This window comes from Siphateles boraxobius, unplaced genomic scaffold (assembly GCF_051911475.1).
Source record: "Siphateles boraxobius isolate OS27281-9 unplaced genomic scaffold, OSU_SipBor_1 31, whole genome shotgun sequence".
NCBI lineage: Eukaryota > Metazoa > Chordata > Actinopteri > Cypriniformes > Leuciscidae > Siphateles > Siphateles boraxobius.
Window position 1 is genome coordinate 5,884,325 of NW_027508931.1, and position 27,941 is coordinate 5,912,265.

The window sequence follows — 27,941 nt, forward strand, 5'->3', positions numbered from 1 at the left end:
TTCAGGAAATGGGTCTGAAGGTGAAATTTCCTCACATGACAGTCCCCCTGCGACCCTCTGTTCATGAGATTCAGAAAAAAAAAGACTGTACAAATAACAGAGAGACTATAAGAGAAGAATACAGATGACTATTATAGAAAAATGAATTAGATCTGGTTGAATCTAACAAGTCTGTCAAAAGACATATATTTGTCAAGAATTGTCAGCTTTAATGAATAAAAGAGCCATATGGAAAAGACTCTTGTATTTGACACAAACACAAAGAACCGTAAGGTGAGAATAGAGTGGTCAGACTTTTGAAAGAAAGAGCAGGGTGGATGACTGAAATAAGAACACACATGAGTAGAATATATTACAATAGAAATTACAAAATTTTGTGTATGGTGAGACGATCCGAATCTAGTTAAAAAAAGGCACTGGCTTGTAGTTGTACTGGGGTGATAACTCAGGTCTGGTTCTTAATGTTTCTGTTTGCCATTGTGATGATGAAAGTAGTCCTACAGATTTTAATGTACAAAATAAAGAGACCTACAGTGTTCAGCAATTGCTCCTTGTAGCAAAACATCTATCCATGCATTCCTTCATTCCTCGGGAATGCAACTGTAATGCATATCCTGGATCTCATTGTTTAATGGCTTGACCTGCTCTTGAGAGAACAGACACAGTAAGATAATGAAGTCATGCTTCATGGCTGCATTAGAGAATAAAAGTTATTTTGAAAGCTAAATGAAATGATCTTGTATGTCTTACTCTGCAGGCATCAAAAGGTTTTTATGTACAGCGAGCGTTAAAGGAAAGTGGACTTGGGACATCTTGCCAGGGAACTCCTGAGAGAGAATATCTAATCCACAAATCCTGTTCACATCTGCTGTGTGTCTGCATGGACTTTAAATATTTCAAAGAGGCATTGAAGAGCAGCTGAGCTAGCCCGAGTGCTAGACTCATTTCCTGTCTCTTTTGCTCATTGCCGAGAAGAAAGAGCCTAATGGGATGATAAAAAAGTGAAAGCAAACGGTATATTGACACAGCAAAACACTCTGATGAACTTGAAACTCATTTCAGCACAATATTACTTTGCACAGAGCATATTTGCTGGGTTAAGAAGCAACAGTGCATCTTGTTTTGCTACAAATACAGTCCAGGTGCAAGTGCTGCAAACTGTTGGTCTCTTTAGAGATTGTAGGAACGAATTCCATTATCAGAGTGCCATACGGAAACATGAGGAACCAGACCTGAGGGAACAGTCCTGTTATGTGCGAACACAAGCCTCTGCCATTTTGAAACAAGTTTTGGATTTTTTCACCATACACAATATATTGTAACTTCTATGTTAATGTATTCTACTGTCATGTTTACTCTTATTTTACAACTTACAGTGTGGCTAAGTGTGCTGGTGCATCAGGCTCCCAACTAGAGTGTGCAACCCTACACAACTAACATCTTAAACAGCTAATTTACTGATCATCCAAAATATGATAAATCATAAACCATAACAGCTGTCACAACATAAAGTCACAACAGTGACCAACCAGTCACAATAACTGATTTGCAATCTATCCATCCATAAGACTGAGTGGGTTTTCAACATAACCTCACTTTTCATCTAAGTACTGTGGGGATATTTGGCATGCCAAAAGCATCATGATTGAACACTTATTGATTAGATTACTACCTGTATTTTAAAAGGCTCATTAATCTTTATTAATATGTATGAAGTGCACGCAATTAGAGAGCGTAAAAACATTAGCTTTCTCCATGACCATAAACACTCTACTTAGAGCTTATGTTTGAGGGTTCTCTCTAGAGAGTATCTCTCGTACTGCGTAATATCTTACGCTATGGGGAAAACCTCTTTTCCACGAGATATTGAAGCCAAAAATTATCCTTACATTTTTAATCAATGTAAAACTCTTTGCGACAGCATGCAGACATAGGCAAGGCAGCTTGCGTGCCTATTGGCTGACCTGTGGCAAAAGCAGCAGCCTATCGACAGAGCCCCTGCGAGACATGGCACCCAATGGGGCACTTCGCGCCAATATACGTCACGTCCCGCCAGAATAGCCGTGGCCTTGGCCTATAAATACAGATCGATAGGCTGATACAAACTGATTTTCATCTCTTCAGCGAAGCATCTGCATCGCTGGATCCGGAGTGAGAAGCCGCGACATCTGAGGAAAAGCATACAGCGGGACGAGCCTTGAGTCTGAAGTCGCTGGCATCGCCGCCTTTAGCCGCCGTACCTGCTACGCTTTCCGGCGTCATATCCTTTTCATTCAAATGTGTGTGTGTGTTCGCCGCTGCGACACACACTTTTTTCACTGTTTCTCTCCCTCCTGAAAGAGCTGCGTCTTTCTCAAGATGCATAGGTCCTGCGGCTCGTGTCGAGCCACATTTAGTGAAGAGGATCGCCATGTCATCTGCGTTTCCTGTCTGGGTGAGGATCATGCGGCTCCTCGCCGGCGGATGCCATCACTGTGAGCTACTGCCTATGGTGACTCTGAGGACTCGCTTGGCATCTTTCTCAGAGCCTGCACTTCAACCCGCTGCAGCGCCGCGCCGTAAAAAGCGAGCCTTCTACTGCCCGCCAAAGCTCGCCGTTTCGCGCGCCAGCTTCGCTGGCATCCCTCGAGTCCCTCACCGACGGACAGCGGCCGCCATCCGCCGCCGCTTCCGCCATCGAGGTTGACGAAACAGCCGAGGTCTGCTCTATCCTGGCATCAGATAGTGAGGATTGGGCGAGCTCTGTGGACCTTCCTCCAGCTATCCGCGAGCCTGCTGGGAAACGGGCCGGCATCGAGTCAGAGCTGCTCTCTCAAGCCGTCAGCAACCTCGGCCTCGACTGGGAGGCGCCCGCGCAGCCCGCGCGCAACAGACTGGACGGATGCTTCCTCAAAAAGGACCACGCGCCGTCACAATCCAGACCCGCCCCTTTTCTTCCTGAACTTCACGAAGAAGTTGCGAGGTCCTGGAACGCCCCCCTCTCGGCCAGGGTGCGTACCTCTGCCTCTGCTGCATTCTCCACTGTGGACGGTGCGAAGGACAGAGGATACCTTTCTCTTCCCCCAGTGGAAGCAGCGGTAGCTTCCCATCTCTGCCCGCCCTCTGCTGGACGGCAAGCTCAGATAACGCTACCATCTAAAGCCTGCCGAGTGACGTCACCCATGCACGGTCGCGCATACACCGCCGCCGGGCAAGCCGCGTCAGCACTACACACAATGGCCATCCTGCAGATCTTCCAGGCCGACCTTCTCCGAAAAATGGACGAGGAAGGCGCTGAATCGATCAGCGTTGCGGATTTACGGAGCGCTACAGACCTGGCTCTACGCGCTACGAAATCAGCTGCACAGGCCATTGGGCGGAACATGGCCTCTCTCACCGTGGCTGAGAGACATCTGTGGTTGAGGCTGTCTGAAATGACTGAAGCGGAGCACGCTGTATTTCTCGACGCACCCATTTCTTCAACTGGCCTTTTTGATTTCGCGGACAGATTCCAAGAGGTTCAAAAGACATCGCAGGCTATGAAGCACTTCCTCCCGAAGCGCTCTAGTTCCGCAACAGATCGCTCTAAACAGCCGCCTGCCCGGAGCTCCCAGCCGCAGCCTGCACCACCCGCCACCGCCGCTTCTCAACGCCGCCAGGCCCGAAAAACAGAGACCGCGCTCTCGCTCTACCGGACGCCGCCCCCCTCAGCGCGGGCCCCGGCCGAGGATCGAAATCAAGCCCGAGGTCTCAAAGCCTTCCTAGCCTCTCTAGGAAAGCGACGGTGTTCAAATCCCGCTGCGGCCGGGTTTTGACCAAACATTTCGCTCGTCCAGTTCCATGCAATGTGACTGTTCCAGTGTATTTAGCAGTCAACAAGCCGGTTAATTTGCCCGCTTGCCTGCACACAAAAGCCGTTTTTACGGCTACCCAGATAAATCCAATAAAGAGTGTATTTTCTGGTGTTCCGGCCACGGCCGATGGTGTTATGAGTGTTGTAAGAATGCCCACGTCCCAGTGCCCATTCCCACACGCAGACACAGCCCGCCACAGCGCAGGGCTAGCACAAATAAAATCGACTCAGGTTGATTGTGCAAACAATGTAGTGAATTTGCCCACAACACAGTGCCCACAAAAACTACACAATGCATGTCCCTCGGTTTCTGTAAAAACGAAACCGACACACATTCAGTCAGCACAAGCCGACAGTGTTATAAGTGCAGTGAATGTGCCCGCTGTCCCGCGCCCACATTCCCTCACAGACACGTTCATCCCCACGGGGTTTGTTCCGCTCGCTTTCTCTCCACAAACGGTCATAGAGAATTTGAGCGCGACCAGGCTGCCCGGCGTGATCGGCGCGCCTCCCGCCTCGCACGTTGTAAACACAGTGTTTATGTCTCAGCACACCGGAGCTCTGCAACCGCTGCAATGCCGCGGCCAGAGCCCGAATTTCATTCTACCCCTAGCTATTCAAGCAGATGCGTGGGCAAAGCTGCCCGGGGTATCAGAGTGGGTGTTGAACACTATAAAGAGAGGCTATTCGCTACAGTTTGCTCGACGTCCCCGCCGTTACACGGCGCGAGTCGAAACCTCGGTGAACAACAAAGTATCTCATCTACTTCGAGCCGAAATAGCGAAACTGCTGAGAAAAGGGGCCATAGAACCTTTATCTCAGGCTCAGAGCGAAGGGGGGCTATACAGCAGATATTTTTTGGTACCGAAGAAACACGGGGGTCTCAGACCCATTCTAGATCTGCGACAGCTGAACAGAGTGCTTATGAAGCGCCAGTTCAGAATGCTGACAACCAGGAAAATCCCCGGCAAGTGCGTCAAGGAGACTGGTTTATGTCAATAGATCTGAAGGACGCCTATTTCCAAATACAAATAGCGTCACGTCACAAGCGATTCTTGAGATTCGCCTTCGAGGGCCAGACTCATCAATACACAGTCCTACCGTTCGGCCTGTCTTTGGCACCCCGTACATTTACGAGGTGCATGGATGCGGCTCTCGCACCCCTGAGACTTCGGGCATGCGAGTGTTGAACTACTTGGACGATTGGCTGATTCTAGCTCGATCACATTCAGAGCTCATAGAACACAGGACCACATTGCTCGAGCATCTCGAGAATCTGGGTCGAACAGTCAATTGGGCGAAAAGTTCGCTGTTTCCCAGCCAGAAAATCTCTTTTCTGGGAACAGTGCTGGATTTGCTGTCTATGACAGCACGTATATCGACAGAGCGAGAACTGGACATTCAGCGCGCCGCGAAATCCTTCCGCTGGGGCTCTATAGCCCCGCTCAAAAGGTTTCAGAAGATGCTGGGCCTTATGACTTCGGCATCGTCAGTGCTCCAGCTGGGCTTGCTTCGCATGCGCCCACTGCAGTTATGGCTGAAAGTGCGAGTTCCACCCTGGGCATGGACCTCTGGTCTGTTTCGCCTCAGGGTCGACATGAAATGCGCCTCGGTTCTGGAACCTTGGAAAATAGCCGACTGGTATCAGTAAGGCGTGAGTCTGGGGACTCCCTCGAGTGTGACGGTGGTGTCCACGGACGCCTCCAACTCGGGATGGGGAGCGCTGCTCGAGGGCAGACCGTTCTTCGGCCAGTGGTCAGAACGGGATAAGCTCCTGCACATAAACTGTCTAGAAATGCTAAAAGTAGACAACGCGCTACGGCGCTTTTGTCCCCAGATAAAAGGCCGCCATGTCTTAGTCCGGTTGGACAACATGTCAATGGTGGCATACATAAATCACCAGGGTGGCGTCAGGTCCCGAAACCTTTACAGGCTGACGGAACGCCTCCTGGTCTGGGCTCAGCACAAACTGCTTTCATTGAAAGCAGCGCATGTGCCTGGTCGCCTGAATCTGGGACCAGACCGTCTGTCCAGAAACAATGTCCCAGCAGGGGAGTGGTCGCTGCACCCGCAGACGATCCAACTGCTGTGGGACACATTCGGCAGAGCGCAGGTGGACTTGTTCGCGTTCCAAGAAAACGCTCACTGTACGAACTTTTTCTCCAAGAGCAGGGATGCGCTGGCCCACGTATGGCCCCGCTGCCCCCTCTATGCTTTTACCCCCGTCTCGCTCCTGCCTCAGGTGCTAGAACGGATCAGGGAAAACGGATGCCCAGTGCTTCTCGTGGCTCTGCTCTGGACAAACCAGAACTGGTTCCCAGTCTTGATGCGGCTCACCAGCACTGCCCCGTAGCCGATACCGGTGAGGAGAGACCTCCTCTCTCAGGCAAAGGGATCGATTTGGCATCCTCGCCCGGATTTATGGTCCCTACATGCATGGGCCATCAACGGGTACCCGCTAACCTCCCAGAGGGAGTGTTAAATACAATCACGCAGGCTAGAGCCCCGTCTACTAGACGGCTCTATTCCTCGAAGTGGTCAGTATTCTCTGCCTGGTGTCAAGCTCAGGGCTTTTCACCCGCAGACTGCGGGGTTACGGAAGTGCTCTCCTTCCTTCAGGAGGTGCTGGATAAGGGCAGGACCCCATCCACGCTCAAAGTGTATGTGGCGGCCATAGCAGCGTTTGCAAAACAGACGTCTGGCCCATCACTGGGGAAAAACGACCTGGTCGTGCGATTCCTCAGGGGAGCTGGGAGGCTGAATCCTCCCAGACCCCCCTCAGTCCCTGTTTGGGACCTTTCTACGGTTTTGGAAGCCATGAAAGGTGCCCCATTCGAGCCAATCCATTTGTCAGACATGAAACATCTGTCTCTCAAAACGGTATTCCTTATGGCTCTCGCTTCAGTGAAGCGTGTGGGGGACTTGCAAGCGCTTTCAGTAAGCGCGTCATGACTCGAAAGCCATACTCAAACCAAGGCACGGGTGCGTGCCCAAATCTCTCAACACACCGTTCAGGGCCCAGGTTATATCCCTGTGCGCCCTCCCGCACAGGGATATAATGCCATAGTGATGGCTTAGTGATGCCATAGTGATTCCATAGTGCTGGCTTACACTTCTAAGGGCCTGCAGTGTCCTTTGGGTGTCAGAGCGCACTCCACGAGAGGTAAGGCCTCGTCGTGGGCTTGGTCTAGCGGGATCTCCTTGCAAGATATCTGTATGGTGGCAGGCTGGGCCTCTCACCGTCTACATTTATAAGGTTTTTGAACCTAGAGGTTCCCGCCTTACAGGCTAAGCTGCTGTCGGTCTAGAATTCAGTATTATCTGTCCCACTGCGCCGGCGCAGAATACTGAGTCATTGCTTATGCACACTAATCGAGAGAACAGCTCCATGGGTGCTGAATAACCCGCACTGTTATCCAGTTCAGGCTGAACAAGTTCGCCCTGTCTGTGTGGAATACTGTTAACATAACTAGCTCCTGTAGCATGCTATTTCATGGGAAATGATGCTTGCAGCCTCTCTTCCCCGACTCTCTGTGAGTCTATGGTGATTATGCACTATATGGGCCCCTGGCTACCACCCTTGGGACTTTAGTGTCGGATCCCAGTACACACGGCGTGTTGCATTGTGTTCCCCATAGCGTAAGATATTACGCAGTACCAGAGATACTCTCGTAAGAGAACGTACCCGGTTACTAACGTAACCTCGGTTCTCTCTAGAGACGGAACGAGTACTGCGTATCTTGCCGTGCATACTACAGCTTGGTTTGCTTCAGCGATTAAAAACAGTTTGTATCAGCCTATCGATCTGTATTTATAGGCCAAGGCCACGCCTATTCTGGCGGGGCGTGGCGTATATTGGCGCGGAGTGCCCCATTGGGTGTCATGTCTCGCAGGGCCTCTGTCGATAGGCTGCTGCTTTTGCCACAGGTCAGCCAATAGGCACGCAAGCTGCCTTGCCTATGTCTGCATGCTGTCGCAAAGCGTTTTACATTGATTAAAAATTAAGGATAATTTTTGGCTTCAATATCTCGTGGAAAAGAGGTTTTCCCCATAGCGTAAGATAATACGCAGTACTCGTTCCCTCTCTAGAGAGAACCGAGGTTACGTTAGTAACCGAGTACGTTTTGAGAGATAAAATTAAAGAAAAGAGATAAAGGGGAAAAAAAAACAAATTCATCTAAATCTCTCTTTTCATAAAATACTAATTCACTCAGGTATAAATAGTGGGACTTAAAAAGAAAAAAAAAGTAGTGAGAGAGGTGATGGAATAAATGAATAAAAAGTGAAAATTAGAGTAGAGGAAGATCCTTTATAGCAGCAGCCAGATAAAAATAATTGCTTGCTGAAATGCGTTGGAAAAAAGTCACCAGGGCTTTGTAAGGTGTTTCATACAAGAGCAATGGCTCTTGCCTCTCTAAAGGTATTATTAATTCACATTTGTGTGGTGGATGCCGTCGCCCGAGAAAGCCTCAAAGACCGGCTCAGATCTCGCCCTGCAAGTCCCTTGATGTGAGAGCAGCAGTTCCCTTTTCCAATATCACAACCCCTTTAGAGACCTGTGGGGCAAGTGAGATGGAAGAGTGCCATTTTTCCACTATTTAAAGAGGGGCATGACAAAACAATCCACTCTGGAAGTGTGCATGAATACATCTTCATTGAGGGAATCACTCCCCGAAGTAAAGGCACACATGCTGTAAAAGACGCAAACACAGCAGAAACAGAAATACATTTTGAGAGAGCTCTTAATCAGAATATTCCATAAATAAACTAATAAGGGAAAATTAAATAGTTCCAGGCTCAGACAGCACATCCACAGACCGCCAACTGATCGTCTAATGCGTATTACACAAAAATGTCAAGAGATGGCTAAAAATTAGCCAGGTGGTAATGCCTCAGGTGTGCATTATTTTCTAATAATTCAATGGACCAGAGTCAATTATTCCGCTTATACTACAGTTACCACACCTCAAGACATTGTTCAGATATTGTATTTCAAGCTATTTGTCAGGTTTTTGTCCTTAAAATGCTCTTGTGAGTAGACTTATTTCTTACACATCTCATCCCACACCTCTGTTGCTAAATACAAAATGTAATTTTAGAGCTAGTAAAGGAAACTTGAGCCACTGATAGCAGACTAACACAGTTATTAATGCACTTAGAGAAAGAAAGAGATTAAGAGTGTGTGAATTACCTGAGTCTGTACGTCTCTCAACAGTGTTCTGCAGCAGTGTCTTTACTAATAGCAAAACAGCAAGTTTATCTACTTCAAGAATAGCGCCATTATTACCTCCATAGTTAGAAATGTCATGTAGCTTTTAAGCTGCTAAACTATTTTATGGATAAAAAACGTTAGAGCAGCGCTGACAACAAGTTTCTGTGTGAGTGTGTTTGAGTAGGAGAGAGAGCAGGAGAAAGAGAGTATTTTCTTTCTGTACATAATAAAACATAATTTGCAGCAATAATTTGTGACTGTATTTATTTGCATGGTCAGTGTCGTTGTTGTTTTTTTGCTGTTGTAGACTGTAAGGACCTTTGAAATACCTGAAATCATTTGGCAAAGTGATATGGACATAATAAGTAATGCATCAAGACCTGCCTGGAACTACTTTAGCCGTGCGTTTCCCAGAAGATAAATGCACACCTTCGTCAACCAATCAGATTCAAGCATTCAACAGCACCATAGTATAAATAGAATCACTGTATTCTCTCAGTTTGCATCTGTACAAAAACAAGCTTCTGACAAGTGTTGCTCTGGGGCACTAAAGCATCTAAAGACATTAAGAAAATATAAAATGGGAAATACATTCACACAAGCTACACTTCATGGAATTTGTTACTCGGCAACCCTACAAAAATAAACATTTAGATCTCAAAGCCTCAAATAAGAAGATTCTTGAAAGAAGCTTTCAAGACAAAAGTGTATTTCTAAAACACAAGAGCTGCTTTTCATCATATAATATTTATACGTGTCTGTTGGCACATATTGAGTTTTACTTGAAAGGCTGAGGAAGAGGTGTTATCTTCAGAGAGAATCACAGAGAGGAAAAGCTAAAAACAGAAAAGGTGAAAAATACAACTGACAGTTGTATTGCAGCTGTGTGCAGGGCAGCGTGCCTTGCTCACCAATGCCCAGTAAATTACTGGCCAAGCAGAAAAGAGAGGGAGAGAGGAGAGAGATTCGGAGGTGAACATCACCTGTCAGTGGATATATCTCCAAAGCCACTCGTAAATGAAGTGGACAACTGTCTGGTTATTCTTCTCGCACGGGTGCACTCCATCGGAGGAATTCAAGACATTCTTTGCACCGCAATCAAATTTTTTTTCTTTTTTTGCTGCTCAGCCCTCCACCTCCCACTTGGATTAATCGGAGATCCCCCTTGAAAGTACCACCCCTCTATCCTCATGCCACGAAAGCTGGTTTACGCTCACCGATCTGTTCATGTGAAACTGTGAAATGGCAGCTCAGCCACAGGCCATGTGATTCTGCTGCTGAAAATATATAGACATAATTAATAAAAAGATAAATAATTTAAAAATAAATAACATTAAAAAAAAAATATTCTAATTTGCTTTTTTGGAACATCTTGACTCTGTATAAAAATCACACATCTATTTCAATTCACAGCTATTAGTCACCTAATCTAAAATGTGTGGAAGCAGCACATTTTCAGACATTTCCAATTATAATTTTATAAAAAGTTATCGTGTGTGTGTGTGTGTGTGTGTGTGTGTGTGTGTGTGTGTGTGTGTGTGTGTGTGTGTGTGTGTGTGTGTGTGTGTTCTGTTGTCAACCCAGATGGGTTCCCACAAGACCCTTTTCACCGGGTGTAAGTGTGTGTTTGTGTGTTGAGACGTGAGTCTCCAGAGAGACACTTGAAACATGTGGCTCTAGCAGTGGAGAGACATCTTAAGATCTAGCATATACAGGAGAGCTGTCTAGAGACACTTATCCCTCCTCTCCTATCTATTCCTCTTTTCTTACTCATACTCATCACTTCTCAAAGAACCTTCTAAGTGACATGATGATCCACTAATTTCAAGAGACGTTCCATCCTCATTTGACAAAATGATGATTTATTTAGGCTCAGAGATAATGCATCCTGTAACTCAAAGCTATAAGAAAAGAGTTCAGGTCAGCAACAGAGTTCCTTTCTTTCCAAATAAAGCAAAGCATTTAAGACTGGAATTCATTGTTTTAATTGCCTTACAGGTAATTAGTGGTTGTAGAAATCGATAGACCCCCTCAGATTAGCATACATAATACACACTGGCACAGGCTGGAGACAAAGGTGAAAAGGAGCACAATTCTGTTTATATTAAACTCAAATTTCACATAAGGTAAGGATAACATTCAGTCTGATATTATCGCAAAACAAAGCCATTAAGAGGAGCTAGTTAATAAAAGAATGTGCACACACGCGCATACACATACACTGAACAAAATTATAAACGCAACACTTTTGTTTTGCCCCCATTTTTCATGAGCTGAACTCAAAGATCTAAGACTTTTTCTATGTACACAAAAGGCCTATTTCTCTTAAATATTGTTCACAAATCTGTCTAAATCTGTGTTAGTGAACACTTCTCCTTTGCCTAGATAATCCATCCACCTCACAGGTGTGGCATATCAAGATGCTGATTAGACAGCATGATTATTGAATGTTGTGAATGTTGTTATTTCTCTACCATAAGCCGTCTCTAAAGGCGTTTCACCTCATGTCATGTTGCAGCATGATAATGCACGGCCCCATGTTCCAAGGATCTGTACGCAATTCCTGGAAGCTGAAAACATCCCAGTTTCTTGCATGGCCAGCATACTCACCGGACATGTCGTCCATTGAGCATGTTTGGGATGCTCTGGATCGTCGTATACGACATCGTGTTCCAGGTCCTGCCAATTTATCCAGCAACTTCGCACAGCCATTGAAGAGGAGTGGACCAACATTCCACAGGCCACAATCAACAACCTGATCAACTCTATGCGAAGGAGTTCTGTTGCACTGCGTGAGGCAAATGGTAGTCACACCAGATACTGACTGGTTTTCGGGCCCCGGGGTCAAAATCCACTTATTTAGGTTGCTTTCCTTTAATCTTCAGAACCTTTTTTTCTGCTGATTTGATAGTCAAATTACCCTTTTTCTTCTTGAGAAAAAATTTGTTAAAGATCCTTTTCTTTCCTCATTATTTTTTTTTTTATTTCTGTATTTCATCTTTAAACTTTTTCTTATGCAAAGTGCAACCACACAGCTGTTATAAGATGACTACAATACAGCTTTCACATCTTTTACTTTGTTCTAACAACTTAAATGTGTCATCAAAACACATGCTGCTCTCTTACACACACAGATGCATTCATTCTTAAAATGTAAAGTCCATCAAACATCACTTAAAAGCCATTTAAAGCAACTAAAGCAACTCAAACTATAATCATCTGAAATTACTTGCTACTTTACTTAAGGTCACAAAACTATGCTAAAAAATGGCTTATGTTGCTTTCCCTGATAAACAGAATGACAGTATTACTTATATATTAATGGAAACTTTTTTTTATTAATTTTATTAAAATTAATAAAATTTTATTTTATTAATTAACAGACAAATCTGGCACACACCAGAATCAAAACCAAATATCTATAGAAAAATGTATATATCTTCAACTTTTTTCCCCTTGATATCACATTTGTTTGATTAACATTAATGAGACAGCCTATATATTAAGACCTGCTGTACCGCACAGATCTAATATAGCCTATGTTACATACATCAGATGTTTTTCCCCAACAGTTAACCAAACGTTCACATAAGACATAACAGATCATGTTTGCGTGAATACTCGCCAAGACAGATATTTTGAAAATACTGTAATTGTGTATATATCGGCATTGCACGTTATGAGGCGTATTTGTGCTCACACTTCGAATCTGTCAGTCAACGTGAGTAAGATTGTTTTGTTTACATCAGCATAAGTTTGAAAATCCCATTTCATTGGTTCAGTCTCATGCCAGCGAGAATTCGCTATGAATATTCACAAAGTTGGAATACTACGCTTTAAAACGATACCAAACTTGTGCTGAGGGGAAGCGCCAGGCGTCGAGAAGTGAGCAAAGAACAACAGCATTTTTCATGGACAAAGGAAGCTCCTCTCAGAAAACGTACAAATAAAGATACTTTTAGATGTTTGATTGCTAATTGGCTTTGGGATCACTAGACAAGGGCTTAATGAACAAATTTTTGTGAAAAAATTTGACCAAAATTTTTCACTTGTTTTTGCCTGTAGCTTGTAATTAGCCTGTGCCCACTCTGACTCGTTTTGCCAGCATGGGTCACATGTATTATTATTAAAGGGTCTCTCTGCAACTGACCACAATTTGTCCCTCAGCTTTAGTTAAACTCATAAGACATAACACACAACTACAGCAAGTCAACAGTGTTTCTCCAGATTTTCGTAAACACCTGCTGTGTACACGCAGCATTTTAGTCTGTATCGATTTTATCCTCTCAAGCACTGTGGTTATTATGCCAATTTACAGAGTGACCTTGCAGGAATCCATCATCGTTAAGTCACTGAGATAAAGCCTTCAACCACTGGTCAGACCAGTGAAGGCCTCCAGTGCTACTTCCAACTAAGCACTGACACCTCACACTTGTTTGGGATCACATGTATGTTAGTTGGTAAAACAGGCTTGATAATTGTTCACAAAAGGCACATTCAAGAAAGAATTACTGTAATTTTAGCTGAAAAAGTTGCATGCTGGTTAGGTGCTGGTCTAGCCATATGGGTTTCAACTGGTAATCCGATCGATGGTTCGATAGCATGGTCGGATAAAGTGGTCTGCCTGAGAAAATTTAGCTTGTTAAGCTAGTTAAGAAGCATTCTGGAACAGCAGCATCTAAACACATTTATTTTCAGGGATGTTCAACTAGATTTTTATTTTTTGAAATAAGTATCAGCGCTTGCAAGGAAGCAAATTAATAGTGTTAAATATTTAGCTAAGCTTGGGTATTAGGCTTTGGATCAGCTTAAATGAAATTCTGAATCAAAGCTGCTTTGCTGTTTTCATGACACTCAGCCGTGTCTTGTTTTCAGTCAGTTCACAAGTATCAAAACCTAGACACTCTGAAAAGATAACTCTTACACTATACAAGGAAGACAAAACCAATTGGAAGAAAGAAGCAATACCACTTAAATTTCAGTATGCATATATTATGATAACGTTGTTGTCTGTTAAAATAGCAATTTAAGTGAAAGGGAGGTTTAATCTTAAATTTCTTTAAAAAAAACATAGTTTATATAAAAATACATAGCTCTACGAATTTTTCAGACAGACAGACAGGCAGACAGACAGACGGAAAGACAGACAGACAGACAAAATCAAAATTATTAAAATGATCGGAAAATTAATAAAGTTTAATACTTCACTTTAGTTTTTTTTTCAGAACATTTCAGAAATATCAATTCTGTTTGCAAGCACTATGATTAGAATATCCATTCAGCCTTCAGATATCACCAAATCTATGCAACGCTGGCTTCACTTCTTATCGTTATTTGCTGACACACATGTTGATTGGCTCTGACCTTCAAGTGATAAACTAGGACACGCTAAAATCTGGAAACCTGACCACTTTCATCCAGCATTTTAGCACTCTTCAGACTAATGGAGGTTTTAATCTCCCATTAAATGTTTAATGTTTCATTTCCGCAGCCGTGACTGGTGAGGTACGGAGGGGGCTGATTAGACAGCAATACCAGCGGGTGCCATTAAATGCAACCACTGGCCTGGTTTTTGGAATCACAAGTACAATCTGAAAACAGAGAAGACGCCGGTCTCACAGTTGTGAAAACCGTGAAGGTCATTACTGTAACGTGCAAGGAAGCACATGGACGTCCCCGATGGATGAACCCCAGCAGGGGGAAACAGTAAGCCATGGTGGACCAAGAGTGCCATTTCCCAAACGCTTAAAAAATGAGAGGCCATCTCAGAGTAGCCACTACAGGGATCATAACTGTTAGCAGGAAATAATTGCAGTAATTAGTGTTAGGCCACACATAATGAGAACTCTAATTGATGTTACAACGGGATATTACCTTAGGCCATTTCCAGCTAACCTAATAGTCAGGGTTTTGCACTCAAAAGGACAGTTTTTTTGTGATGTGATAGAGGACACATGGTCCTTTTAGTGACTGATGTGGGAAGCAATAAGTTCAAAAAGCGTATAAAACACTACAAGCCGACACAGATGGTTAGCTGATTGGTATCCTCACACACAGATCTCTCATGTTTAGCATCTAACATCTCTTAAAACAGTTCAATTTAAACTAGCTTTGAAAGCACACAGTGCTCAGTATACAATTAATATCATATAAATACCAGCAATTACTCGGAGGACAGATGGCACGCACCCACACAGCAATAAATGCACAGAAAAAACACACACGCACAGATGCCGCCGTTCTCCCGCCATCAAACGCAGCATGTCAGTGCCCCGCGGATCAGGGTGAGTGTCAGGTCCATGGCAAACAAACAGCTGATGTACACACAGGTCTTGTTCCAGCTCTACGATGGACCGGAGTAGTTATTTGTGAGAGACGAGCCTCATCCCATCATGATATCTCAGTGCCAACCTGCTGTGGGCGAGCACAGAGTCTGTCTACCTGAAACAAGGCACCAAAACCCCCCTCGACACATCATCATGTGACTCTACTGCAGGCACTGGAGCGGCACTGCCATTTGGCTGCAGCTACACAGGAAAAAACATCATCCATATGTTCTATATTAATGCATGGGTGGCTTCATCTTTTCGCTTTCCATTTCTTTCCAAGACTAGGTGTTTGTCTGGTGTTTTATTCATGTGGCTGACAATGAGGAATGGTTTCTGAGAGTAGAGGTATGTACAGAGATGAGCAACATGTTCTTTAAATGAATAGGAATCTAATCGCACTTATTTCACTCAAAAACTATTTTGTTTCCGTGGAATACAAAAATGTATCTTACAAAAGGTCTAAGCTGCCCTTTTCTGTAAAAGGGATGAAGTGTTTTCCATATAATACAAGCAATAATAATAATATTAATAACTATTATTCATATTATTTTATTAAATTTTGTTAAAAACTAATACAAACTAATATACAGTGTATATATATATATATATATATATATATATATATATATATATATATAAAAGCTTAAAGCTTTTCTTTGAAAAACTAATAACTATATTTATCTTAAAATCCTTGAACCAGTTTTAAACATTGATTATACAATTACATAAATTACAATTTACATGAATAAATAAATAGAAATATTTCTGCAAGAAAATCGATCCATGGAAGGGCATACAACATAATCACAGATCCTCTTAATACATGCCAAACTTGGAAGGCTGATACTGTATCTAGTGTATTTGTACTAGACCACAACTTAAATCTTTTATTATTATTTTCATCATTATTATAATTTACGTTTGTATGATCTGCTGTCTTGTTGTGAAACAGATTCATGCTCTTTTAATCTTTCTGTTTAGAAGCTGCTATTGTATCAGTTCATACAGCGATCACAACTTCCAGTCCTTCATCAGAGGTCCTTCATGCTCAACATTTTACAGTGCGATTTCCCTGCGGTAAGAAGACTGAGGATATTAACAAGGCATGACACGGAAGCCTGATTCTGGTCCAATAATAGAGCCTTTATCATGGCCTTGTGTTTTGCAGCAGTCTGGCCATGAACGCCACAGAGAAGAACGTAATTAAGGAGTCACTTTGTGGCTCTTGCAGAGAGAAAGAGCTGCTAAGATGTCAATTGCATGGTTAGTTAGTCGGTCTGGGGAAATGCTACGCTTCCTAAATATGAAAGAATCGCTCGGGGGATTTGCGTGTGTGTGTGTGTGTGTTTGTGTGTGTGTGTGTGTGTGTGTGTGTGTGTGTGTGTGTGTGTGTGTGTGTGTGTGTGTGTGTGTGTGTGTGTGTGTGTGTGTGTGTGTGTGTGTGTGTGTGTGTGTGTAAAAAAATGTGCGGTAATGTGTGTGGGCACCTCTGTGTTTGCCTGTATGTGTGAATGAGAGTTTGGATTTACTTGTTGGTACAAGTTGGATCTGTGGGACGTAAATTTAAACAGTGGGAATTAAACAGTTTCAGTAGATTGCTGTAATGTGAGAATAAATAACTGGTCTTTATTTGTAAGCCTCTTATGATTTGTCTGTTCTCTTTTAAGTCCATGAACATTTATTTTTAGGAACCACAATCTCAAAGAAACACCCAGAAAACCATAGCACCAGAAAATCACCAACAAACCCACTGCAACACCCTAGCAACCACAAAAAACATCCTTGCAACCGCAAAGCAACAAGCTAAAACACTCAATATACTGCAACAGTCAGGTTCCAGTCGTAAAAACTCATTCATTTCTCCATAGGAAAATTAATTTTAAACAATAATTTATAAACCTTTAAAGACAGAGTCTTTAGTCGATGGTATTTGCTTCTTCTGAAGCCATCAGCCCGCTTTATTTCAGCTTATTTTTAATATAATCGTGTTTAACAGCAGAATTCCTGATGAAAAACTACATTACCCATGATGCTGTACAGAAAATTACACCAATCAGAGTGTCCAAAAAAGCAACACGAGCCAAAAGATTTCATTAGCTCGTTCCTCTTTGGAACACAAAGATAAGTTCTGATGAAATCTGAGAGCTTTCTGTCCCTCAATAGACAGCTTGTGCGTAACACACTAGAATAAACCTCACTGGTTCTTGTGGAAGCTCAAACGTGCTGCATAACACACAAGAATGAACCTCATTGGTTGAGCTTCTGTTTTCCACAATTAATGTGTGAGTTGAATGCTTATATGAGAATAAAAGCCTAAATTTGATCTGTTTATCATATAAAATGATTATGTTGCTTCAGAAAAAAAAAAGTATTTCTGGTTTGGAACGACATGAGGATGAGTAATAATGACAGAATTCTCACTTTTTGGGTGAACTAACCCTTTAAGAACAGTCTTTGTATTTTTGTCCAATTTTCTAATACTTTTTTGCTTCAAATCAAAGTTTGTAGTGTTGTGATTCTCCTCTTAGCCGATTGTCGTGGTTCACGGCTTATAACTGCTTAACAAAGACTTTTTAAAAATCCCTATGGGAAAAATACACCAGCCCCACTGAAAAAGGTGGTGGGTGCTAATGCACTCTGTCCATAAAACACACTGACAATCATCCAAAATACTCTTGCATCCACTTATCAACATGCTAAAAACCACAACAACACAACTGCAACACCGTAACAACCAAAAACACACCCTAGCAGCCACATAACGACACGCTAAAGCATACAAAACACTTTTGAACACATTAGCGAACGCACTGCAACACCTTAGCAACCAAAAACCACATCATAATGGCACCTTTGAAGCGAGCAAGTTTTAGCTCCTACTTGTTATGGAAAAATCTAATATAAAATCTATTTTTTTGATTTAGAAAAGTAAAAATGCTATTTGTTCACATGGCTCATAAGGCAACTAATGCACATACACATGCCAATGGGAAGAAATAAACAGTAGAGAGTAAAAGGTCTCTGAGGAACTGCAACTGTGAGTTGATTCCTGCAGAGCCGAAGACTAAGATACACAGCAGTGATGCGGCACCGTCTACGAAAACAGTCTCTGGCCTGGATCCCCCCCTCCTCATATGCGCTGTACTGGGCCACACCAGCTCCCGCACGCCTGTGATTACTCCTAGTGTGAGATCGGCTGGAATTAGCTGTGGTGTAATTACTCCTGATGTGCTGTAGAGGGATCACCCGGAAAATGCGGTTATTCCCACCAGTGTGGCATGGGAATTAAGTGAAGTGTTGCGGCACAGAGGTGTTGCACTACATATGTGTGTGTGAGGTGGTTGAGGCGAGAGGAAACTGGCCCATATGTGTGATTATGAAGAGCAACATGCCATTAGAAAGCATGTTTGCAAATTTTATTTTGCAGCCAGTGTCGTCTAGCTCAGTTGGCTTGTGAGCTGAAAAAAAACAAACTCTAGTCAGGCCAATCACATCGTTTATAGAGTCAGTGGGCGGGCTTAACATAATGACGGCAGAGTTGCGACAGTTCCGCGTGAATTCCCTGCTACTTGAAAACCAAGAAGATGGCTGCTTTCAAATCAGCTTTGGCCGCGACTCTAGAAGACTTGGAGTTAAGATTTTCTTTGAAAAAACAACAAAGAACAGCAACTGAAGTCCGTCGCTCTGACTACGTCACCTTCTTCGTTGCTCTGGTTGGTTGTAGCACTATCCTATTGCGTGCAGAGGGAATTTGAAAGACAACCATTTATCCCGCCCCTCGGATCGAGCCCTGCCAATGATGTGTTCCCAGACCTAACATCTTGATGTGGTTCTGGCACGCTACAAGGCACAGGTCAGTGGAACCAAAAAATTGAGAAGGTTTTTTTTAACCCTTTCACACGTAAGTTTAAAATATTCTAACTGACCCCCCAGCGTGAGTTTTTCAAGGCGACCGTTATTTAGAACTTGTCACTTTAATGTTTCCATGGTGACGCGTCATTGCTTGTCACGTGACACAGCGCAACCACAACACAGCGCTGTATGAATGATGATCTGCTTTTATGTCATTTTCCCTTTTTTATTAAAAATATTCACAAATGTATTAGCTATAGCATGAAACACTGATATTCCGATTGTCGAATATGTGCAAGTGGATGTGTTTTGTTGTTTAAACACCTTTATAACGATCGCGTTAGTTGAGCTGTATGCGCGATGGGCAGCGCCATGTTAGTTTGTTTCACAGTTCAGAGAATCGGATCTGTTGGATTTACAACACATCAATTCCTCCACTTCTCACGAAATGCATGAAAGTAAGTGGCCGGTGAACTGGGAGAAGAATAGGGTCAAATGTAAAGCTACTTACATAATGTGTATCTGATATGAATAAAATGTGTCGTCTTATTATAATGTAATGTATTATAATGTTATTATTGCCGCTTCCATAGACATCAGTGTGTATTTTACAAACTCAAAATCATTGTTTTGCTAGTACTTGTGTGTATTGAAATATCTGAAACCTAAAATAAACATTATGTGGTTGAAAACACTGAATAGTTGTGATATATGACAGCACTGAGTGGGTCCTTCTCTGGCTCAGCGCCAGCAAACGCACGAAAGCACATTTGAATTTAGCAGTTGATCACGTGATGCACTGACCGTTCTAATCACACCGGTGTGATCGTACGCTCCAGGGACGAGCCAAGACTGATCACACCGGTGTGATCGTACGTGCGAAAGGGTTAACTAGAACGCTGCATTTTTACAATGTCATGTCATGTGCGAGACACAACTGTGAGCACAACTGTTAAACTCAAAGGACTAGCGAGACTTGGCAAACCGCTTTTGTAAATGCTTAGTAGAACTACAAATGCCGTCTTAGCAGGGTAAATAAAGTCTTAAGATGCAAGTTGTAATTTGTGGTCATTTGCATTTAATTTGGTTTAAATGATTATGTGGCTCTCTTGGCCTCTGAACTTTAGTACCTCTGATCTACTCTATGTTTAATAGGAACAACAATGGAAATGCAGCGCAGTGGAATGCAAAAACACATTCTGTGTGAATAGACCCTAATTAGTGATGAACCGATATTTTGAAGAAACCCCCCCCCCCCCCCCCCGAAAATATTTGGCAGAATTAAAATAAAATAATACAATAAAGTAATAATAATAATACTAATAATAAATAATAATAAATAATAAATAGAAAATGTTGTTTCTAACAAAATAGTTTTCATGCACACAACACATATTAACTACAACTGGTAAACATATCAACAGTTTGGAGGCACTTTAACATGACCAAAAATTATTCTAGAGTAGAATATGTAAAATTTGCTGTGCTATTTGAAGAACTTTACTTCAACTGGTTTAATTTATCACCTGAGAACACGACATGACCAAAACCTTATTTTCAGTTATGGTTTTCAGCTAAATGAAAACTTTAATTTCAGTTTCGATGTTTCTATAAAAAATGATTTCGGTGAAACACTAACAGTAAGATTTATAATTAACAGAAAGACAGCCAACATATGTAAAAACAGCTGTGGTTAGCATCATTCCTTCATCAAGATAGCAGTGTGTGAGCATTAAAATGTCAAGCTTTGATGTGCATGCGCTCGTCACATGCTTTTGAGATTGCGGGTGGTGTGGATGTGAGAGAAAGGGAGATAAGGAGATGTAAATGTCAAGTGCACTGCAGAGTGAGGGCTTTGATCCCGACTGGGGTCTGCGTACCTGAGATTACCCTCCTCTTCAGAGCACACAACCGCTCTGCCATGACCACCAGACCTTCACCAAAGTGCTATATAAAATAGAAAGCTACCCGCAGTGTTGGGGCAGCTACATTGGAACTGTAGCTTAAAGCTAATCATAATTTAAAGCTGTTACACCACAGTCAAGCTACTGTTTGAAAAAAAAAAAAGTAGTTGGCTAGACTACAAGCTAAAAAAAAAATTTAAAAAAATGACAATGTGATTTAATCAGAGCTGCATTTTTGCTGCATTAATGAGGAGTTTCAATGGGGGTTACGCGTGACCAGAGTTCAAATCTGCCTTTGGCGAAACTCGATATACTCCCTTTTCCCATCACATATCAGATCGGAAAGGGAATTATTTTCAATAAAAAGGAAGAAAATATTTGAAAGGGGGAAATAAAGAATTTGTGTTTACCAGTTGGGGCTAGGCGTAGGGAGGGCTTTATTGTCACAATAAGGTGGCATCTATTTAATAATTGTATTAAATATAATAATTTACACTATGTTGTTATTATTGCATACCGTTTCATGTACAACAACACGAAGGTGCAAATAGTATTTGCCACTATTTATGAGTATAAATAGCATCTAACTACTATTTACACTTAGCGTAAAGAAAATACTGATATTCTTACATAGTGTAAATAGAATCTATCTCTATTTTCACTTATTGTAAATAGCAACTATTGCTAAGAAAATGCACTATTTTCACTTATTGTAAATAGAATCTAGTTGCTAGTTGCTCTTAGTGCAAAAAGCTGCTGCCTTTGTTTGAATTGTCAAAAAAAGTGGTAAGATTTTTTTTAAAGAAATTAATAACTATATTGAGCAAGGATCCATTACATTGGTCAAAGGTGACAGTAAAAAGCATTTAACTTCAAAGAAATGAATGCTCTTCTTTTTAAATTTCTATTCATCAAAAATGTATCACAGTTTCCAAAAAAATGAAGGAAAAAGTGTGTATATATATATATATATATATATATATATATATATATATATATTTTTTTTTTTTTATTATTTTTTTTATTTTTTAAGCACGACACATTTTCAACATTGATAAGAATAATAAGTAAAGAAATATATAATAGCACTAAATCAGCTTATTAGAATGATCAGCTTTGCCATCACAGGAATAAATGATAAAAAATAGAGAAAAATATAATAAAATAAAATAAATAAAAATTGATATACTACGACAAGTGCTACACTACTTTGAAAACACCTACTGAAAAAAATAATCGTCGCTACTTTTAGTCAGCTACTTCCCAAAATGTGTTAGCATTCCCTTACAACTCAAGCACATTTCCTCAGCTGGTGGAGGACGCCCGCAAGCCCAGCAAATTACTGAGTTATAATAAAGCTAGTGTTGGGCAGCTAGTGATAAAATCTGGTGTTCATTTACAAATATTATATGCTTTATCACTTGTTTAGTGATAATGCACAGTGTTTCCTCTGGGTGTTCAGATATAATCAACATCTGCGCATGTGCAGAGAATTTTCAATCTCTCTGCACACATGCTCTCCTCTCCGGTCTCCACCGTCTTGAAGGATTTGACTGCACACAACGGTTCCAAGCAAGGTATGGTATTATTAACTTATCAACTTCAAATTTATTTATGAGCTTTATTAAGCAAATTGTATTTATTTTATATTATACTGTTTGTGTGTGTGTGTGTGTGTGGGGGGCTTAATTAATTGCAATTTTTTTCCTCAGTTTAATTTTGTTTAATTTAAATTTGCGTTCAGTCTTGAGTTTACCATTTCACGGGTCAAGATGTACTAAGATGTAAATTATCGTTGGTCCATTTTGAAGGATGTTTTAATGTTTAGTAAATGTCAAGACTGACAAGGTAATTTTATTCCCCCTCCTCAAATTCGTAACACTATGACTGAAAGTGAAGCGGTGACTCTGTGAGACAACTGTTACATTTACATTTACATTTATTCATTTAGCTGACGCTTTTATCCAAAGCAACTTACAATTGCTATATTTCAGAGGTCGCACGCCTCTGGAGCAACTAGGGGTTAAGTGTCTTGCTCAGGGACACATTGGTGTTTCACAGTGGATTCGAACCCGGGTCTCTCACACCAAAGGCATGTGTCTTATCCACTGTGCCAAGACCACCATCGTTAGGCCTAACGATGGAGGCCTTAACTTAACGATGGAGATAACTCAGACGCAAATGACATTTTCTTTGTGCTAATTTTAATCGTTTTGTTAAATAATGTGGCAGTTTTAGCATTTTCTGTGTGATATCGACATTATGCGTTATTTTGGAACTGACAAACTACTGGAACTGACAAACTACTGACAAACTGATTAACTACTGATTTGGGTAGTTAATCTATCGTTAGTTTATTTGTCATTTTGCGAAAGTATATTTAATAGGGTTCCCAACCTTTATAAGACCGTTTACTGGTGTTTTGAAATGTCATGCAAACGAGAAAGCAGACATTAATCGAATTAATTTCTATTGAAATAATATTTTCTTGTGTGGCGCCCCGGGGCTTAAGCAGAATCTGTAGTAAAATTATATAATCTGTAATAAGATTATGTTGAGTATGTTAGTTTGCTTTTTGCTATGGAGGATAAGCACCCACTGGCAAAAACATAAACCGACGCCAGTGTCCACACTGAAATGTTGTAATTTGATGACAAATTAAATTTGTATTAGTTTTCTGTTTGAATTTGTATCTTATGTATTTGTACGTGTCATTTTTGTTTGTATAAAATGTCATTCAAGTTTGCTTACCTTTTGCAGGTTGGACAGTAAAGGCAAGAACACAATACAGGCACACTAGAAAATATGTTCAACTCTAAGAGCCACGCTTTTTGGAGTTTGTCACTGAAGTCTGTAAGTCTGTAGGCAAGTCTGTAAATGAAGCTAAACTAAACAGCAAATGCACAAATTAATAAAAAAATAGGGTAGTAATAAAGTTATTGTTTTATAGCAAAAAAAAAACACACAAAAAAAACCTGCATTAACAGACACCTGTTAAGGTAACGGACATGGATGTATTTCCTGAACGTGTTACTGGTAATTAAGTTTATACTTATTTGGTCTTATTTAAAAAATGTGGTGATGTTTACATTTTTTTAAGTCAAATTTTGATATACTGTATACAGATTCCGCTTCTGCACATGAGTTGTCCCCCCTTCCGATTGACTGACTGATGGGGAGTCTGTCAGCAAGTCTTTAACCTTTACTGAATGCCATTTAGGCAACAAAACTTCTGCCTTCCCTTCCAAGAGACCCAGGTTGGTTGATTCCCAGCTTGCAAAAGAGGTTGGTAAGACAAGGGATGATCTTTTAGGCCCAAACACACACCCCTGCCCGACATAAAGTTTGAAGCAAGAATAGCATGTGTGGTATGGCTCCACAAAAGAAGCAATCATATAAGGAATGATCTCTTATTAGAAAAAGAAGACTTTTTTTAATTGAAAAGAAAAGCCAAGGCGTCAGGCTGACAGATATTTCAAAAACCTTACTAAGAACACTTTATCGGAACATAACAGTGGGGCACAACAAAACCAGGGTAGAAGAAGAGCAACTCTTATTTTATTAAAGCTGTTAGCCAGACAGGAGGATATCAAACTAAGCAGTGCTGCTTTAGTTCTCCTCTACAGAGGGATAGAAAACCAGGTAAACCCTCCTTTATCTGTTAAACGACAGGGGACATAAAGAGAAAGAGAACAAGAGCTCTCGAATTCTTGAATCAAAGTAACAGCTCGCTCAACCGAGCAAACAATTCAAAGGAATCGTAATGTCTATCTTGTTATCTGGAGTTGCCACAGGGTGGTCCTTTCTTTTGGCAAAGCTCTGCATATTGAAAAGTCTTACTATTTCAGGTTAAAGACACCAAGAAAATTCTTTCATGTTTTGATGTGTAGCCTATTAAAACGAGAAGGGGGTGGGATTTATCGAAGGGCTATCCAATAAACTTTTGTCCTGCACCCGCAGAAAAGATAAATGGATTTCAGATTGATTTTTCCAGGAATTGCAGACCTTATTTTATAGTAGCAGATACCAATATTGGCAGGCGGAGGGACATACTTGTTTTGAGCATCTGATTGGACAAAACATTTGTGAAGTGCAACATGAGAGTCATCATTAAATTCTCAATGTGTAAATCGGCAAAAAGTAAATTGTCAACTTTTCCAAGTCAATTTAAATAGTCTCAAAGTTATACTACCGTTTTAAAGATTTGTTTTAATGTTTTTGAAAAAAATCCCTTATATTCTTACCAAGGCTGTATTTATTTGGTCAGAAATACAGTAAATACAGTTATATTGTGAAATACTATTCTGATATGAAATAACTGTTTTCTAATTTATATATTTTAAAATTTAATTTATTCCTGTGGTGGAAAGCTGAATATTCAGCATCATTACTCCAGTCTTCAGTGTCACGTGATCCTTCATAAATTATTCGAATATGATGATTTCATGCTCAAGTAACATTTCTTATCAATATTGAAAAAGGTTGTGCGAATTGTGACAATTTTAAAGAATTATTTAATGAGTAAAAAGTTTAGCAACATTATGTCTTTACTGTCATTATTTATCAATTTAATGCATCATTTCTGACCAAAAATATTATATATTTTTTTTTATTGTTCTGAATCCAGACTTTTGAGCAGTAGTGTAACACACATGAACTAAAAGCCACAAACTTTTGGTTCGATGAGATCTTTAAAGAGAGTTTTTTTTTCTTCTTCTTTTAAAGCTGTCAAATAAACCAAAGTAAATACTGTCAGACCACTGTGTTCGCACACACAAACTCACAACCCACATTAGGCGAGTGTCTGACAGGCCAGCTGACAGCTGCATCATTGATATCGCACAAGTTGTGTAGAATAACTGGCTCCTCTAACTGTAGTCCCACATCCTGTACAGCAGTCGGCTTTCCTTCACTGAGCCTCTCGCTTACTGCCGAAGAGACACGAGTCATTGCAGCCATTAATCGCCTTGATGCATGGAGTGAAGCAAAAACATTGTTTCTTTTCCATTAGGGATGTTTGGTTATTCGTGCAACGGTCTAATATGACTTAAATAAACCTGCAGATTTCATGTAAAGCTATTTAACTGAACTTTTACATACTCACTGACAGTATGCAGTGGAGGAAACAGAACGCAGCAGATAACAGATTTAATATGGCACTCACATGGTAGTACGCGATGGCCTCTCGATCCAGGGCTCGGCTAACCGCCACCTCTCCTGTCAGTCGGTTGATGCTGAACACACCCTTAGGGTCTTGATCTGCTCCCCTTCCTGTCAGACGGAAGATGTGGTCTTCCTTCATGTCAGATGAGATCACCTAGGTCACATGATTGTACCCATAAACATGTTAATCAAGCAAAGTTACAAATCACTAAAACTAAACAATGCAAATAAAAATAGATAATGTCGTTAACCTGAATATATAATTAGTTTTCAGGTTAACGACAGATTATCTATTTTTATTTCTTAAAGGGACATTGTGTAGGAATTTCTCCCATCTAGCGGTGAAGTTGTATTTTGCATTCAAACGAATTGTGCTCTCCAGCGCCTCGCTTTTTCAAATGCGTGTTCCTTCGGGTGAACAGGTTTGTTATTTCAAACTGTTTGCCTCTCACCGCTCTGCTCTGCTCCTCCGTTTCTGCTGCTTTCAGTTACGTGACGCTGGTCTGAACGAAAACACATTGTGGAAATGCGTTGGCCTAGTACTTTTTGACCCTCTCTGCTATTATAGTTTTTCAAGATGGCGGATCGACATGGAAGCCTCCGTGGACCTACCCGTCACATGTATGTAAAGATAAAAAATTCTTCGTTTACGAGGATAAGTCAGATAATTGGCAGAGGTATTTGTACACCACTGAGGACATATTTACGAATAAAAATATTGATTTCAGATAATAAAATACCTAAAAACTACACATTGTCCCTTTAAGATTAGATTGAATAAAACATTTTTGGTCAGAATTTCCAGATGGATGGATGGATGGAAGGATGGGTGGATGGATGGATAATTATTATAGTCTGATTATTATTTAATTATAATCGTGACAAAACTGAGAAACAAAACAATGTTAAAAACCAATTGCACACATCAGATATTGGACACTAAAATAATTAGTATCGGTCAATCAATAATAAACAATAAAACACAATACAGACTATTGGTGTGTAGATTTTTCATTGGTTCAAGTTTGTCAGCAGTACTCACATGCGACTGGGTAAATGCAGCAAAGTCCATTGTGTTTCACCAGTGTTGCAAGTTAAAAGCAAAGAAAGCAAGAAACGTTAATTACACACACACTCACAGACAAACACAGTTATGTGTGAATAAACATGCACACATTCTAAATATACTTTCTTTTGATTGCCCTCACATTTTCAATAGTTTGAAATAATTACCGAATGATTCTTGATGGCAATGATGAACACCCAGTGAGATGTCTGAACTACTCTCCATATGATTATGTTAACTCAGGGTTTTAATAAAGTAGCTGAGGTTTGTAAATGAGATCTATTTGTATATTAAAAACACCCTTTAGTGTGACCAGTGCTACCACCTGCAGTTCATTTGGTATATTTTGTGCAAATTAGATTGTAGCAAGCAGCTTCCCTCACTAATGAAGGCTCAGTAACTACCTAATAACTTTAAATACAAATTAACAACAGCCCCTTTTTATGAAGCCCTTTTTGTGTGAAATAACCTTTCTAAAAGTTATTTTATCAGAGCAATAAACCCCAGTGCGTGTATCGAATCACACAGGCTGCCCACCTTGAACTCTCTGGCATCTTGTAATTAAGCTTAAGATGAAATATCC

General features: G+C 41.1%; 1 protein-coding gene across 2 annotated transcripts in view; it reads right to left on the reverse strand.

The window, feature by feature from the left end:
* Nucleotides 1-27,941, reverse strand: part of cdh13 (cadherin 13, H-cadherin (heart)) — a 426,287-nt gene that overhangs the window by 214,441 nt on the left and 183,905 nt on the right. For both annotated transcript variants that reach the window (XM_077193535.1, XM_077193536.1), the window contains one exon: nucleotides 26,294-26,446. In XM_077193535.1, the coding sequence (XP_077049650.1) occupies nucleotides 26,294-26,446 (153 nt within the window). The remainder of the gene's footprint in view (nucleotides 1-26,293; nucleotides 26,447-27,941) is intronic.